At 39.0% G+C, this 18,641-nt stretch overlaps 1 protein-coding gene across 1 annotated transcript; it reads left to right on the top strand.

Annotated features, from left to right (window-relative positions):
* Window positions 1-688: 688 nt before the first annotated feature.
* LOC127642474 (MLX-interacting protein-like) lies at window positions 689-18,350 on the top strand (the record flags this gene model as incomplete). The annotated part of the gene is made up of 7 exons (XM_052125094.1): window positions 689-1,622; window positions 16,083-16,189; window positions 16,277-16,362; window positions 16,449-16,538; window positions 16,675-16,716; window positions 17,945-18,179; window positions 18,261-18,350. Coding segments are annotated over exons 1-7 (955 nt in total), but the record flags the coding sequence as incomplete, so codon positions are not given.
* Window positions 18,351-18,641: the final 291 nt, after the last annotated feature.

Raw genomic sequence — 18,641 nt, 5'->3', positions numbered from 1 at the left:
AAATATCTTCTGCAGTGTTGTTTCTAAAACAAGATCAATTTGATTGATATTGTTTTAAGGATTTCTAGATATTTTTACAGGAAAACAATACAAAAAATATGATCGAGAATAAAATTTTTGCCCTAATATCAAAGGTCTTACTAGAAAAAAAAGAAATGATCTAACGTGAATTTTCTTGATAAACATGATCTTGCCTGGTAACCTGTGCATGTGAAATAGCATTTTAGCTTAGCGTAAAGCTGACAATTTACATGCGGTTTATTTCTATTCTGCTCCAAACTTATTTCAAACTTGTATGAATGTAACTCATCAGAAAGTGTTTTGCTGCTGTTCAAATACACTAATACACATACAATTATGTGGATCACATAATTTATATGTATAAAGGTTTTCATCTGAAATGACTAAATATTAAATTAAACAAATGACAATAAAATGCAAAGTAATCTCTTCAGTGATCAAAATACATTTTGAATGTTACTATACTAATTATCAATTATTAGATTCTTCTGGTAGGAGGAAATTATTGTTATTTGATGGTTTTATGATTATTATTTTTATTCACCTTAAACCCCAATATCTCAGTCACTAGTCAAAAACGTTCTAAATGCCCAAATGTCCTATTTTCAAAGTGATGGCATTTCTACCCCATTTATTAAATTCTGAAACTTAATGTACATACCTCATTTCTCATTGGGAACAAAAAAAGCCTCAAGGATCCATAAGGTCCGGCATGAAGGATTTTCCTGTACACTGAACATTTTTCGTTTAGGATTCAGACAGAAAGACGTGTTTTTGGATTCCTCCATTGGGAGGGTTTAACCCCAACCCTCTACTGATCAATTTTAAATGATTTGCCATTTTGAGGAAGAATCACATTGCTGCTTGCAGCTATATTTTCAATTGTAACTGTAATGGAATACAGTTACTTATATTTTAAATATGTATCCCGTTACATGTATTCCGATGCTCCCCAACACTGCTGTTTTTTTTTTGCAAAGAACGATATTTAGACTGACAGTCACAGTTGTTCCCGGCATAGTGTTTCTGTTTCTCTCAGCGTTTGAGGGTGTGCACTCAAGTCAACCAATCGCGATCGGGTCGGTCATCATGTCTCCAGTTCACCAAACCTCTTCAACAAGTTTCAAGTGATAGCATTGAGGCTAATGTTGAGGGCGCGGAGTAGTATGAGGACGTTGAATTAGCGAGTAAAACAATCTAACTCAATCTAAGGGTTTATAGACCAAGGAAATGACATAAATCACAGTATTATCGTTATATTTCAGCAGAAAGTTGAATTAGTATTTACTGTTCGCTATGGCTACGCGAGAGACACGACAGTACCGAATGATTATCAAGCAAGAGCAAGACGATGATTCTGATACGGAGGAGTCGAATATTTCCTTTAAAAAACTTGATGGACGTGAGTCACAAATCATCCACAGCGGTCATTTTATGGTATCTTCTCCTCATACCGATCACCCCCCGAAGAAAGGTTACGACTTCGACACTGTTAATAAACAAACCTGCCAGACGTATCATTTCGGAAAGACTAGCACATCGCATCTCTCCATCGATGCTTCTCTGACAAAGCTCTTTGAGTGCATGACCCTTGCTTACAGGTGAGTTGGCTAGGTAACTAAAATAAATCGAGTTTATTTTGATCTTGTTTGAGCAATGATTTTAGTTATACCACAATACTCGTCATTCTATCAACTAAGGCATTTCCATTAAAAGACTAGCGCGCTGCTAGCCGCCCAAAGGTAAGGGGCAGTTGATCGTTTGTTTTAGCAAGCGGATAACCTTTGTTTCTTTGTTTGTTCTTTGTTGATCAAATTTGCGATTAAAGTTCCCCGTTTAAGGTTATATATATCGTTTTCAGGTGTTACTCTTAAAATCCTTTTTATTTAAGCTTGTTTTACCAAATTAACGCCATGTTTGTAAAATAAGACGCCCTTTTGTCTGGTCACGAGTTTTTTGAAGAACTCTGCAAATAATATTATAATTTGTAACGTTAACAACCAATCAAGCTCACCACAAAAATAATGGCGTCAAATATTTTAAACCACTAGCCATGTTATTCTTTTGCAAATAAATGTTATGTATGGATACAGACATAACTAGTGTGCGACAACGTTGACTTGTTGGCAGAGCATCCGGGCATGTATGTTTGAACATAACGTGCAGTGCTGCATTTGTCTAAGTGTAAATTGGCAGGTTATGTCATTTCTGCGTTAGCTGTGTGTATCTAGTTCTCGTTTCTCTTATTTAAAACCAGATATTTACTGGCAGTTCTCATTTAACTGCACTTGAACCACTGAAGTGAGGGTTTGTATCTAAGAATCCATTATGAATATTGAATACAATAGATACATGTAGTTCCATCTTGCACATAGATTACAAGGGATGTTTTATTTGAAATTTCAAAATAAGTTTTCTGGTTAATTTCTCATTACCACAACACACTCTGCTCTCAAATTAGGACTAATAAATGTAGTACAAAAAAATAAAATAAATTTGGACTTGTTTATCCCTCCTACACACTGCAAGACTTTCAAAGTGGTCGGATCATGGTACCGTTCATATTACACAACTGTCTTTTCAAATTACACGACAAATCGGCGACAGGGGTGAACACATTACAAAACATTTCACTATTGACAAATCCCTGACGACACTGCCTGGACTACAAATTACGCTTCACAACAGAGTACACGCGAGAAGTGATACGAGATACGAAAACAATTGCATGATCATATATTATGCATTTCAGAATATGATGTGAATGGTTTTTAATCATTTATTTTATTGGTTACAATACAAAGTACCTCCTACTGAAAAATCTACCTATTTGCTTACCTGACTGTCCAAGAGAATTGGCAATTTCTCTCCAACACTTCTGTTTCTCCACATGGTTTGGTACAGTTCAGATTAAATATCAAATAGGCACTGGTGTTCCTGCAAATGTTCCACACATTTTTCTTCCATTTCTTTGGTCCAATGAGACTTTCTTGATACCGCAGCCATGCTAGTTGATGTTCTGTTGCAGGTACATCAGGACTCCTCCCACTGAAATTTCCCATGCCCCGTTTCTTGCTTTCTCATTGGCTATAGATAAACGCTGCAGCTGTATTCAAACAAAACATATTTCACATTGCACGATGATCGTCACTCACGGGAGCAAGCTCTGATTTTCCTATGACTTCAGGCTTTTGTCGGCGATCTCCACAAAACTGTTGGCGAGCAAAAATCGGGCTGTAATATCTGCATTAGTGTTTTTTCAAAACTAGAATTCTAGAAATGGAAATAGAATAGAATACTTTTCATATTATTACCGTGACACAATGTAACATTGTCCATGATCTGTCCAAGTTTTAATAAATAATCCAAATTAAAATAGCATTCTGAAATGATATTCTTCACACCACAATTTTACAGAGCGGTTATCTGAGTTACCGTAGACTGTCAGTTCGAACCAATCTGGCTATTCTCCGTTGACCTCTCTCATCAACAAGGCATTTCCATCCATAGATCTGCTGCTCACTGGGTATTTCTTGTTTGGGGCACCATTCTGTGTAAATTCTAGAGACTGTTGTGTGTGATCATCACTTCCCCAGGTAAATGGCGCACACGTACACGGCCTTCCACGTGATATAAAAGAAAATGGGACTTAACGGACCAGACAACTTTCTTCCACAGATCCAAGGTCCCATTACGACACTCGTGTGCCTGTAGGTGCTTTCACCTGTGGTCAGGGGTCATCATGGGCACTCTGACCAATCTGCGGCTACGCAGCCAAGGGTGCGATGCACTGTGTTTTGTGACGCATTCCTCTGGTAACCGTAATTAATGTGATCTGTGACTTGTGCAACAGTAGAACTTCTGTCGGTTCAGACCAGACAGGATAGCCTTCGTTGCCCTCGTGCATCGATGAACATTTGGTGCCCAACACCCTGTCACCGATTTGTGGTTTGTCCCTCCCCGGACAACTGTTGGTAGGCACTCGCCACTGCTGACCGGGAGCACCCCGCAAGCCTTGCTGTTTCAGGGATGCTCTGACCCAGTCGTCTGGCCATAACAATTTGGCCCTTGTCAAAGTCACTCAGGTCTTTATTTCTGCCCATTTCTCCTGGATTCAACACATTGACTACGAGAACTGTTTGTTTGCTCGCCATCTAAAACCCAGATGAACTTCTCAGCTGTCCTCACTATCCTCTGCAGGGCTTTGCGGTCCGAAACGGTACAAGTCAGGCAGTGATGCAGCTGCTCAAGATGCTCACAATAGTCCCTCTATAGAATGTAGTGAGGATGGGGGGTGGGAGATGTGCGTTCCTCAGCCTTCAAATAAAGTAGAAACGCTGCTGGGCTTTCTTGGTAATAGAGCTGGTGTTGAGGGACCAGGTGAGGTTCTCCGCCAGGTGAACACCAAGGAATTTGGTGCTCTTGATGATCTCCACAGAGGAGCCGTCAATGTTCAGCAGAGAGCAGTCACTCTGTGCTCTCCTAAAGTAAACAACCATCTCTTTTGCTTTGTCCACATTCAGAGACCGGTTGTTGGCTCTACACCAGTCCGTTAGCCGCTGCACCTCCTCTCTGTATGCTGACTCATTGTTCTTGCTGATGAAGACCCACCACGTTCGTGTCATCGGCAAACTTAATGATGTGGTTCGAGCTGTGCATTGCTGCACAGTCGTGAGTCAGCAGAGTGAACAGCAGTGGACTGAGCACACAGCCCTGGAGGGCTCCAGTGCTCAGTGTGGTAGTGGTGGAGATGCTGTTCCCGATCCGGACTGACTGAGGTCTCCCAGTCAGGAAGTCCAGTATCCAGTTGCAGAGGGAGGTGTCCAGGCCCAGCAGGTTCAGATTTCCAATCAGGTGCTGAGGAAATATTGTGTTGTATGCTGACAATAACAACTCTACAGCTTCACAATAACAACCGATTCATGACCCAGACACTCTCTGCCTTCTGCTGGTGGCGTAGGTGGTTTTATCCACTCTCCCTGTGCTCACTGGAATTAGAGACAGGTGTTAGTAAAAATTTAGCTCAGGTGTAAGTGCCCTTATCGCTTTCTGTCTCTCCAGACATGCACTTGACCACGCCCCCGCTGCCACACAGCTATTTTAACAACATTAGTATAATATTATAACTTTAATCTGTGAATCAATGAAGTCAGGGAATGCACAGTGGAGCTTTAGTTCTAGATGGAGCGCATAAAAGGATGTAAGCCCTTTCATGTTGTTTGACATGAATAAACTTGTGAATTTGTTAAGGCATTTCGGGATTGTAACTTAAGTTGGGAACGAATGGACGTGTAGTTGTTACACCTAGTTGTGGTGTGCATTTGGCTTGAGTTGTGCTCTAAATGCGTCTTATGTATACACCATTACCATAACAATGCTCTCTGTTGTGCATCTCTAAATTAAGTCTCTAAAAAATGAAAAATTCATATGCCAGTGTGATAAAGAATCCACAACACGGATACAAAATATATAATACTTCATTATACTCATTAAATTACATTATTTCAGAAATATATTTCAGGATTTCGTAAGGTCTTTTATGTAAGTTGATATGTTTACATCACATGCATAACCGCTGGTGGCACTGTACCACTGTGGTGGAGTGGTTGTCACGGTGATGCTCGCAGCATTATTTATATATATTAGCGAGAGAATGCAAGTGCTCATGAAAGATGTCTTCAGCTGTTTTTCGAATGTTGAAAAGGTCTCAACAGTTCGGGTGGGGGTTGGAAGTGCATTCCACACCAGGCGTTGCTCATTCTTAGATTGCAGGGAGCAAGAGGGGACATAGACCTGGAGGAGTGCGTTTAAGTAAGAAGGTGCTGTTCCATCGACTGTCCTTAAGGCCAGAGTCAAAGCTTTGAATTTAAAGCGGGCAGCTCAGGTAGCCAGTGGAGTGAGATCAAGAGGGGCTGGCATAGGCCCTCTTTGGTTGGTTGAAGACCTGACATGCTACTTCGTTCTGGACCAACTGCAGTGGCTTAATTGTGCTAGTGAGGAGGCCGGCAGTAGTCAAATCTTGATATGAGAAAAGCTTGGACTAAGAGCGGTTCTGCATATCAAGACAGGAAAGGTAGACTAGATTTGGCCAGTGAAGGTTATTAAACACCACTCCCAGGTTCATGGCTGTTCTGGTTGGTGTGAATATTGTTGAAGCAATATAAATTGAGGTTGTGGTCAACAAAAAGGTTGGCAGAGATTACCAAAAGTCTGTCTTGGCAAGGCTGAGCTGAAGGTGGTGTTCCTTGATCCAGATATCTGAAAGGCAGGCTGAAATACGAGCTGAGATGGTGGGGGGCTGGAACGACAGGTGGAGCTGTGCACTCAAGTAAAAAATATCCAATGAAAATAAACACTTATAGGCTGTTAATGATTTAAGTTCTCTCTATAGAGAATATATGAATATCTGAAGGCAAGCTTGGCTGGTTTGTTTCCAAATATCTAACATCATTCAAACAGAATTTTAGGAAAGGGAGATGTTCACTTTAAAAACCCTATATTTTGGCACATGACTGTGTTGTAGCTGTTTTCCTCATCAGTGGTAATTGGAATGTTGGGCTGTCTTGTCATTTGAGATGTCTGACTTCCTCCATAGCAATTTGTTAAAAAAAATGTGATTCACCTCGTATGTGGTCTGTGCCGCAATTTTGAGTCTCATGTCTCTGGAGCACAAATAATTGGGAAGCCTGCTGGACTCATGCACACTTGTGTGCTCCAGAGTAGAGGTCGACCGATATTGTTTTTTTCAGGCCGATCTTTTGAAATACGGGTTGGCCGATGGCCGATTAATGCTGCCGATTTATTTTGGCTGATATGTGCTTGTTTTTAACCTCTTATTTGAACCTTTTATTTGAAAGATAAAATGTAACCCAAATAATTACATAAGATAGACAACATTCCTCAACAAATACATTTATTGAACACTTCCAATCTGCACTTGTACACTTAAATTAAAAATTATAATGTAAAAACATATTGTATAAATAATGTATAACAAATATATAAAATAAACAAAGCAGGTGTTACCAACTGCTCCAAGACACGAAGGTTGAGATCCAAATGCAGCTTTAATTAGGGGCAATCCAGACACGTAATCCAATATTCAGAGCATCCGAGAGAAGCACAGGCATAACTAGGGATGGGTATCGTTAAGGTTTTAATGGTATTATCTTACCGATACTGCTTATCGATCCGGTACTTTAACGGTATTCTTAACGGTTCTTTTTGTTAGATAAACAAAAGATAAACAATTACACAAAGATAAACATTTATATAGGCACAGTTATTTAATTTCAGGAAGATCTACTAACATTACTGTTCAGGTGTGGTCTAAAAAGAAATCTAATAAAGTAATCAATTGTAAAATAACACTGCATAGTTTATCATAGATAGATTAATGCTTATTAATGCAGAAGTTATTCATTCAAGAGCTGTAAGTGATTTTTTTCTTTGCCTTTTGTTGTTTGATTCGCAGTAATGGCTCAATCGTCAACATGTTGATTAGACAGCTTCCCCTTTAAGACCGAGTTCAGATCTAATAGGCTCCTGATGCGCCATATTTTCTCCCAACTATTTCCATAACTACATCCATTTAAGACATAAACTGTGTTTAAGTGAATCTCCAAGCCGGTCGTTTTGACATATTTTTGTGTATAGTTAATCGTTTAGACGCGCATATGAAACCCAAAGTAGCCTATACTTTGCTTGTCTCGTTGTGGTCTGTATCGGAGCGCGTGCCGCCTTGGGAATGGTATCGCTTGCGCTCTTTTTATTATTAAACGCGTCCCGCAATTTAGCAACAGTAGCTAGACTGCATTTTACAACAATCACCGATCGTGCTGATTCTGACATTAAGTTTGAGTTTTAGGGAGAAATGTCAGTGCACCGCTGTGAAGGGAAGGAAGTTGTGCTAGACAGAATGCGGCTTATGTATAAATATTCTTTTTATAATCTTTGGAAGGCGAAATCTAAAATAAAATCAGACTAATATCACAGATCTAAACCAGGCTACGTTTGAATGTTTAGTTCTGTCACTCATTTAGCAGGGCTTGTGTTGTGCTCGCTGTGGCACCGCATGAGCAAGATCGATCTCTCTCTCTCTGACTGTGAATAGCTAAACTGCATCACAGTCAAATGGTTTCATAGAATTATTATACGTAGAAATGGCTGGCGAGATAAAATAACTTTCTCTTTATGGCAATAATAAATGTATTTTCTTAATTTCCCCAGTACCGATAGCAGAACCGATAACGTCCGAGCTTACCAAAGCCAGTCCTTCACTAGCCTATAGTGCGTTGGTATCTTTTTTATTACTTATTTCTCTGCATTGAGTGACAACCCTCTCAAATATAAGACAGACAAACAGAACAAATAAAAGTCTCAGATTCATTGCAAAATTCTTGCTTACTTATTGTGACATGATAGCAACCCTTCTGCTGTGATAATGCAACTTCAACTACGCTATCAATATACAAAGTAGCCGAACGTCATGTCGCGTTTTTTCTCGAAGTTGGCAGTAACATATCAAAAGTTTTTAATTAAATATAAAGAAGTTATACAAATTTAATCATTACTGTTTTCTCCAAGGAATGTAGCTCCTTGTTAGGCACTGGATGAGGTCTGCTCACTCTGCTGGAAAATGACTCTAGGGGCAGCATGCGTCGAACACGTGTTCCACAACAACACTAGGCTGCCCACAGATGCGCCTGCCTAATAATCGGCTTGATATACTTGGATATTGGCCGATGCCGATTATGTTTAAAAAATGCTAAATATCGGCCAATTAATCGGCCAACCTCTACTCCAGAGATGCTGTGTGTGTCACTCACATGAGACACGGATGCGTGTCAGATGAGAAACTTATTTAGTGCTGAACGCAAGATGAATGCCAGTGAATTGCTGATTTTCATAAAAATTTTCAATGCCGGAAAAACCTTGTCCACCACTCTTCAATTCTCTTAGTCTTACCTGAAGCCCTGCCCACTAATAGATATGCACATATACAGTACACGATATAGCAAAATCTCTATTGATTGACCCTTTATGTCATCACTAGGGCTGGGTGAGTGATGATGATATAAAGTGTCAATCGATAGAGATTTTACAATTTTGTGTATATCGCTATATGTAAATATCTGTGGACGTATCTATGTAGGCAGGGTTTCACGTAAGACTGAGAGAATTTAAGATGCATTGAGAGGGTTTTTATGGCATTGGAAGGTTTTGGCAGCCTCCCAAGTAAATTTTATGGCATTCATCTCGTGATTGTCGCTTCCAAAGCTCTAAATTTCTCATCTGTTTCACGTGAGTGTTGTGCGTGCTACCATTGGAGATCGCAAATGCGTGAGAATCCAGCAGGCTTCCCGATATTTGTGCTCCATATACAGTAGAGCACAAATCGGGATCACTCACTCTACTCAGTTTTTGACCCAGGAAAACCTCTTAATGGAGAAAGACATCTTAACAGAACAGGACGACTCCCAAACAAGTCAAGAAAACGAAGAGGAACTTGTATTAAAACAGGTGGACATCTGTGGTGTTGGTTCACAAAAGCTGGCACAGAGCATAAAAATTCTACAAATGTACAAATTGTGTTGCACGACTATAATTTGTATTACAAGCAATCCATTTAACCACCTTAAAATGAAGCACTCAAAGGAATATTATGAAAGCCAAAAGATGAACTCCACATTAATTCGGTCCAAAATAAAAAAATGTTCTGCAAGAAGTATTTATTTTTGTTGGATTTGTTTTTTGCTTACTGTGGGTATAATTTTCTTTGTTGCCTTGTTTGGAGAAGATCTTGAATTTCTTGAGGAAAGTTTAAAATAGGCTAATAATAATATTTGTTAACAACATAACAAACTGATATCAAATGTTTCATCATTTAGTATTTTGGTAAAAAAATAAAAAATATTCCACTAGTTCCAAGTAGAGAAAAAAAATTAGAAGTAGTTTTCATTTATAAAGTAGCCAATTTAATTCAGTGACTGGAGTTTCCAAAAATTGTCATTACAATATGGATATTGATCTCTGAGGAACACCAGTAGATAGATTAGACCTTTTTCAGAGTAGCGACATATTTGATTTTTGACTTTGGGAATTAATGAGGATGTGAGGATAGACTTACAGTCTCTTCAATGGCATGTACTATATAAAGCTGTATAAAGCTATTAGATTAAATCTAATTTACACAACTCAACAGATTAAACAATCAACACTTGGCATGTAACGATTCACTCAACTCTCGATGCGATATGGTTCACGATACTGGTTTCACGATACGATTTTCTCACTTTTTTTTTTTAACAAAATGAGATTTAAGATAAATAAAAAAGTGTCCTTTTTATTATTTCTCACTGCTCATATGCAAAATGCTGCATATTTCTTTGTGAAACTGAAATATCTTTGTCAAATAAAACAACTAAATTGACATTTTAAAACAAATCCCAAATAAAATAATAAAAAAAATACATCTCTTCATATAAACAAACTAAGGCTTTGCCTGTGCTCTTTCCTAGCTTAGAATGTTTTTTTTTTTTTAAGAAATATCAGCATATCCACATTTTCTGGCAGAAGCTGAGATCCCTGCACATTCACAATGTCCCGTGCTGATGAAAAAACCCTTTCACTAGGGACAGAGGTGGCTGGTGTGGAGAGATATGCTTTTGCTATACTGGATAGCAGTGGGTATAGCCTAGCATTCTCTTTCCACCACTTGAGTGGACAGCTATTGAGGGAAATGGATGTTTCAGCTCTGTACTTATTAACTTCTGCATCAATCTGACTGATGTGCTGTGCAACTGGTTCATTGAAAGTCCCTCCAAGGAGATCTTCCAATGCTGTTTTCTTGGATGGAGGTTGTTTCAGCTCAGCTCCTGCTCTGTCTGTCTGGTCAAGAGGCTGCTCTGCTGCAGGGGGGTGGGCCACTGGCATCTTCTTTGCCCTCATCCTGCACAGCAGAATAGCAGAAATAGCAGAAGTACAACATTGACAGGGGTTTCACATTGTTATAAAGGCAAGATTTTAATATCATTTGTTATAATTTGTATCATTACTCTTGAACACATTTAGAAAAATATGCCGTAAAAATCAACAAATTATTAAAAATAAATACAAGTAAAAGAGTAAAATAAATACAATACCTGGTTCTGCAACATCAGCACCGCTTTCTCCTTCAGTCTGTGGAATACATCCTATTCCACAGACTGTATCTATTGTAAAGGTTGTTCAGTATAGCTCTCTTCATGATGCTCACAGTGAGGCAGTCTTCTTCGTTGGATGCCATGTTATGCTCGATCATACGCTTTAAGGGCACAATGAGAGACACAGTTGGATTTTTTTCGTCACACAGTGGTGGCCGTTTTGAGTGGCTTTAGAAGCCTCACCATGTCCTCCGCATCACGGATGTCTGAGCCATCCAAAGTATCGATGTCACGGACATTTCTTCAAACGTCGTTGCTCATGAGAGTTGCTGTCACAGCTGCTCGCTGTTCGAGATAGCGTTCGATCATATCCAGACTGCTGTTCCAGCGTGTAGCGACATCGATGATTAACTTATGCGCTGTAAGCTCCAGTGGTATCTGTTCGGCTGCGAGCGCAGCTGTGGCTGTGGAGCTTCGGTGAAAGAAGGCAGCAATGCGCCTCACTCTGCCCAACAAACGGCTCATGCGGGGCACACTCAGACCCGCTTGGCTGGCTAAGCTCAAAGTGTGGGCAAAACACCTGACATGGGGGACCAGCCCAGCCTCTCTGACAGCAACATCCATATTCCTTGCTTTGTCCGTGACCACCGCAATTCCATGGTTGGCCTTTTGAAGCCCCCATTCACTCTCAGCTGATTTGAAAACTTCAGCAATATTAGCTCCGGTGTGTGTTTCGAACAATGGGCCAGTTTGGAGAGCAAAATTAACCATCTCCCACTCACTGGTTATCACATGGGCTGTGACTGTAAGATAACTCTGGGTAGCCTTGGCGGTCCAGCTGTCGGTTGTAATTGATACACTATATGCTTTTCTGAGGGTCTCAACTACCTTAGATTTTGTTTCCCTGTAATGCGCTGGCATGACAGTCTGGCTAAAGTGGGGGCGTGATGGAATGGTGTATTTGGGCTCCAATGTGTTGACGAGTCGCCTAAATCCTTCATTTTCTACAACAGAAAACGGCCTCATATCTTTTGCCATGAAAACACAGATACACCTTGTGATCTCCTTGGCTCTCGCATTTGTCGCAGCAAAGTGGGGCTGCAAATCCGCCGGTCAGTGTGGTTTAGCCTACTAATAAGTTTTTACATGCAGATGGCGGTGACCGTTTGTATGCTGCATCATGTTTGTTGTGCTATTGGTGTATATTAACATCATCTTGCAGTATTTACACACAGTTTTTGTTTTGTCTGTTACCACATCACCGCTTTCATTTTTAGTCTTCGGAAAGCCAGAATGCCGCCACACCTCTGATTTAATGAAGATGGGGCATCATCAACATCTACACTTGCCGCCAACATGTTTGCTACTGTTTAACGCTACAACTTGTTTGCTGCTATCGCGCCTGTAAAGCGAGGTCAAAATATACTGCTTCAACGATTTTCAACCGGCTCGGAATGTATCTTTACATCCCTAATCAACACTAAACAGCAGTACAATCCCTTGTAGAGACCTTGTTTTCATTTCTGCCAAAAATATCTTATAAAGTGAAATGTTTTACTTTGTAAATTTAGCTAAAAATCCTATAATAGGCTGTTTATTGTATACATTTAAAGATATGTAGGTTTTGTTTTTAATGTGGGGTGTTTACATGACAACATGCACCGCTATTGGGGAGCTATATATTTTTTCCTCAAATTGGCTTTATTTGCAGCCAAGACAATTACTTGTATACATTTTTTATTATAGAATTATTTTGTATTTCTTTACTAAACCGCAACAATTTGGCCAAAGTTTGATGTGTTGCGGTTAGAGCTGGGCAATATGGCAAAAAAATTTATCTTTATTTTTAATCTTTAACTCATGGACAATTCACAATTTGAATGTACTCCTACATGATTCAAATTGTATGGTTTTTATTAGAATGCAAGGCAACCTGGTTGGAGAAATCCAAGTTCTTTTCATTGGAAACAAAGGTGCGCAAGAAAAATGTACCACAGTGGGTAGTTGTCAACGGAGTGTAAATGGAAAAATGTATTAAAATCTAATAAACCCAGATGTTCAGAAATAATAGAATAAGAAAGCTGCAAAATAATTCTTAGCCAGTGAAGGCATTCATTTTATCTAAACCAAGTCTATCTAGAAATCAATATCTATAGATGTTCATGTTTATCTAGAAAGTACTTATTGTATATCAAACAATTTGTGTGTATATTCCTAAATCCCAGCAGATAGAGATGCACTCTCTAGCGGTTCATGCTGAGCAGTGCAGCAATATTAAATAATTGATCATTACTATTCAACTAGCAAAGTTTGACAAAATGATCGCATGCCAAATGTTTGCTATAGATGCAGTACACTTGAAACACGTCACAGAACAAAGCAATAATTCGCAATCTATCTGCGAACATGCCTAGGCCAGTTATGGAGTGGTGGTGGTGTAGTGGCTAAAGCACAGGGCTGTTAATCAGAAGGTCACAGGTTCTAAACCCATGGTTTAGAACCCATCTAAACCCACCATTGTGTCCTTGAGCAAGGCACTTAACTCCAGGTTGCTCTGGGGGGATTGTCCCTGTAATAATTGCACTGTAAGTTGCTTCAGGATAGAAGCGTCTGCCAAATGCATAAATGTAAATGTTATGGTCTTAAGCCAGTGTATACGGATTTGAGCTACAATCACACTGTGCACAATCGTACTGGGAATATTACCACTGTCTTCTATATCAGTCTCTGTGTTGTTAAACTGTCACGTAAATTTGGAGCGTACCACACACGTGCAGTGGATCAGATCGGGAGCGGCATTAAGACAAGGGCTATGAATTCATTTACTTTTCCTTATTCAGCCTTTGGTGGATTTAAAACTTTTTCTAGACATGCTTTGCAACATGCTTCATGCTTGGGTGTATGGATTATAAATGATGTAATCTTATATGGCATTATATGTGTATATTATCAATTTTGAATATACACCGATCAGCCGCAACATTAAAACCACCTGCTTAATATTGTGTTGGTCCCCCTCGTGCCGCAAAAACCGCACCAACCCGCATTGTGTTGGTCCCCCTCGTGCCGCAAAAATGGCACCAACCCGCATTCTGTGATGCTATTCTTCTCACTACAAATGTGCAGAGTGGTTATCTGAGATACCGTAGGCTCGAACCAGTCACGGTTCAAAACCAGTCTGTTCGAACCAGTCTGGCCATTCTCCGTTGACCTGTCTCATCAACAAGGCATTTCTGTCCGCATACCTGCATGTTTTTTGTTTTTGGCACAATTCTGATTAAATTCTAGAGACTGTTGTGTGTGAAAATCCCAGGAGATCAGCAGTTACAGAAATACTCAAACCAGCCTATCTGGCACCAACAATCATGCCATGGTCGAAATCACTGATATCAAATTTTTTCCCCATTCTGATGGACAATGTGAACATTAACTGAAGCTCCTGACCCGTATCTGCATGATGTTATGCACTGCATAGCTGCCACTTGATTGGCTGATTAGATAATCGCATGGATGATTGTTGGTGCCTGACAGGCTGGTTTGAGTATTTCTGTAATTGCTGATATAAAAAAAACTTTCACACATATAAATCTAACATATGATAACTGTGCTATTGTCATTTGAAAGGCTATACGTTGTTTTCTCTTTGCTTTTGGTGTAGGTTTTTGATGTTTTGGGGTCATTGCATTGGCAGAATCTTACCTTGTGCAGTTTAATGTATGTTTGCAAAGCAAAATAATTTGCTTTGAATTTGAAAATGACATTTGAAGAAGTTCAGGAACTTTTTTTTCTTAAATGCATGCTTTTTTTATTTAGTTTTTTTACCTGTTCATCTTCATCCAACAACTCACATGCTATTCAAGTCATGAAATATCACACACGTTTTACTGACTAAAAATGCCAAAATTTTGCGGTCACCTGCCACCCCACTCCCCAGAATTAGTTTTTTTTTGCAGAATTTTGCAATTGTGTTCTGCATCGTGGAAATCACACAAATATACTATATTAGCAAGATCTTTTATTGTTTTGGAACCAGACTCAAGTTGCATAGCTTGTTGCGTGTGCTACCATGTGTCTTGTTTGGTTGGATATCAACACAGTAGGAATCCCTTGGCAGCCATGTCATTCCTGATCCAAGAATAGCCGATGTTTACATACCCATGAAATGGCCTTCATTTTATTATAAATCTATTATCATTACAGCTCACAGATTAGGTTTTTTTTTTTGTCTTTGTGATGTAATTGTTATTACATTTTAAGGCATTTAGTGCAGAGATAGAAGCGGGTTGAGGTCAATGAAATCAGATGTGGATGTTATTTATAATTTGTAATTGTGAGGTGAATAGATATAAGGGTAATGAACCGAGGAATATGGCCATATAACATCAAGTTATATATTTATAATTAGTAAAACTCTCCAAATGACTTCTGTAATTCCTTTTGGTGTACTGATTTGCATTATCAAGGAGTGACTCCATAGATTATTTAAAATATATTTTATTGATTTGTAGAAATAGACCTGAATTATAAAAATTTAGATAATGACAAATTATGTAATATAATAATGCCAATATATTTAAATTTTATTTCTATCCACATTTTTTATATGAACTTCTAAATTGCAAATATAGTTGAGGCAAAAGGGCTTTTTTATGCCCTACGCACTGCTGAGCCTTATTTGTGTGATGTATAAGGGCCTATTCAACCCAGGTCTGAATTTTTGCCCCAAATATTTGTTATATAAACTGCTTTTACTATGACTATTGTGCCCATGAGAGATTCTGTAGTCTGAGTACTTTTATGCCTTTGACAAGCAAGTGTCTTCTAAATGATAACAATGACATATCTCAGACTCCTAAACATGTGCCATCATGTAATGTAATTAAGATATTCATTTGTTTTGTGTTCCCTGTCTTTAAGTGGGAGGTTGGTGTCACCAAAATGGAAAAACTTCAAAGGTCTCAAGCTGCTGTGGAGGGACAAGATTCGCCTCAACAATGCTATCTGGAGAGCCTGGTATATGCAATGTAAGACCAATAATGAGAGCTACATTTTGCTCTGAAATGTTTAAATAGCTTGTTGATTTATTTCTGCAACTCCTCTCTTTCTGGAAGATGTAGAGAAGAGACAGAATCCTGTTTGCCATTTTGTTACACCTCTGGATGGCAATATGGACTCAGGAGTACATCGACCAACAGAGGTGAGTCTCTTTGGTGTCACTTGACAGTCCAAATAATTTATAAATGTGTATCACTTTCTCATGGTAGCAACTATTCTGTTATGTAGGCAATAGCAACAGAAGGGAAGTACTGGAAAAGGAGAATTGAAATAGTCATCAGAGAGTATCATAAGTGGAGAACATATTTCAAGAAAAGGGTAAGTATTAAGACATAACCAGGATATTATTTATTGTTGTTTCCTGCTCTACATCACTGGTCCCCATGTTTCCAATATTTGCAAAATTAATAAATTTGATTGTATATAAAGCACTTACAAGTTTTACATTTTGTAGTTACAGAAGCACAAGGATGAAGACCTTTCCAGCCTGCTCAAGGTGAGTGTAAACTTATTGTAAGCCTTAAGAAGATGCGCAGTAAGAAAGATACATGTACATTTATGCATTCAAGATGTAAATTTTATACGTTTGTGTGATCCCCTGGGAATCGAACCCATGTTCTTGGCATTGCTAGCCCCATGCTCTACAAGAACCCAATAGTATAAATAAATCCTCTCACTATAATAGATTATGCTTTGTATTAAGTCCTTTTGTTTCTCCAAGACCATAAACACTTTTTTTTATTGGTATGTGCATGCTCTTACAGCAAGATTTTTCTTTTGTTGTTTCATTAACTTTGCTGTTTATTTGTAATTAACGTGTTATCCTATAAGGAACTCAGAACTGCCTAGATTGAATTTGATTCAACGTGGCTTGGAGAATAGTTTTTTCAGTAGCTTCCAATGTATAGGCATGAACTTCACACTTTTAAAAACAGCAATTTCCATTTATTTAGCAGCCATATTTACCCTTAGTGACTTCTAAATGAGAAATGCTACAAACACAAGCAAATCATCCTAAAGCCTTAGTAAATGCTATCTTACACATACAGGGAGAGTGTTGTAATGTCATCATCATTCTAAACTCCTGAAGAGAAATATTCCAGTATTGCATAGAAGTCGTAGCACGTTGTGTATGTGGGCACAGTCAAATGGAGTATATTTTAATAGACAGTTTGTCTGTACGCATACTCTAGTGTACGCATAAAAACCGAAGTATACTTTGGGCTTAAGGAGACTGTAGCATTAGGAGTGCTGCAATAAAAAGTTCCAAAATTGGTTAAAAATGACATGCTAGTACAGAGATTTTGGTATGTCTGAGCAGCATTTCAGTTTTTTTAAAGAGTGTTAGTACTGTTAAAGTTTATTATACTAATATAGTGTGTTTGTTAAGAGTTTCTTGAATGTTTTGGGGGACTCGGCTGGACAGATGTTTGTGAGATTATTTCAACTTTGAGGGACGTTTAGGGTGCAAATTCACAAAACAGTGGAACAGTAAAATTGGGCAGTGTGGCTGGAGAGCAAAAAAGTACCCTGCCCATGTGCTTTTAGATAAAAAGGTTTTTAAGATCACAAGAAACCAATTCCGTCAATTGTGTCAAACATTTGCCTGTAACTGTACATGCTAATATACAGTATATCATGCTTGATGCCTGCATTTTCTTTCTGCATGAATTTTGAGTGTGTCTGTTGACTTGGCCTGCTTGTTCCATTTTGACCTCCCAAAGGGGGCAGAGGAACAGTTTTCACTCTTTGGGGAAGTGTGTCCAGACACCTGCCGTGTCCCCTTCTGCCAGGATGAGGATTTCATCGGGGGTGGTCGTCACAGCCGTGATTCTCCAGTTCCAATGGAGATGGAATCCCTCTTTGACATGGATGTGCTCATGTCTGAGTTCTCAGACACACTCTTCTCGACACTGGCCTCTCATCAACCCGTTCCCTGGCCCAATCCCAGGGAGATTGGTGAGAAATCACAGTCACCATTTTTTTACAGGTTTATTCTTGAGTTATATTAACTGATTCCAAGTCTGGCTGTCACCTTAGCCCACGCAGGGAATGCAGATATGATCCAGCCTGGCCTCATCCCTCTGCAGCCCAATCTGGACTTCATGGACACCTTTGAGCCTCTACAAGGTAAGGGCACAAATTGTCTTGTTCAGTGGCTAAATAACTGGGAGGGTAATGATGGACTTTTAAATGACATGTTTTCATGAATTCTTTTGTGCAGTAAAAGCCTTCCGGTCACTTTATATTAGGTGTCTTTAACTACTATGTTCTAACATTAAAATGCATACAATACAATGTAATTATTATGGAACTACATGTTGTTCTGCAAAATTCTAACAAGATTCAAATATAGTTGAGGCTAGGGATTGAGTTGGGGTTTAGAGCAGAGCTCTTCAACTACAGTCTTGAATTTCCATA

The sequence above is a fragment of the Xyrauchen texanus genome, unplaced genomic scaffold, assembly GCF_025860055.1.
Source record: "Xyrauchen texanus isolate HMW12.3.18 unplaced genomic scaffold, RBS_HiC_50CHRs HiC_scaffold_641, whole genome shotgun sequence".
NCBI lineage: Eukaryota > Metazoa > Chordata > Actinopteri > Cypriniformes > Catostomidae > Xyrauchen > Xyrauchen texanus.
The sequence above is the reverse complement of the archived record's forward strand: the minus strand, read 5'-3'. Positions and strand labels throughout refer to the sequence as shown.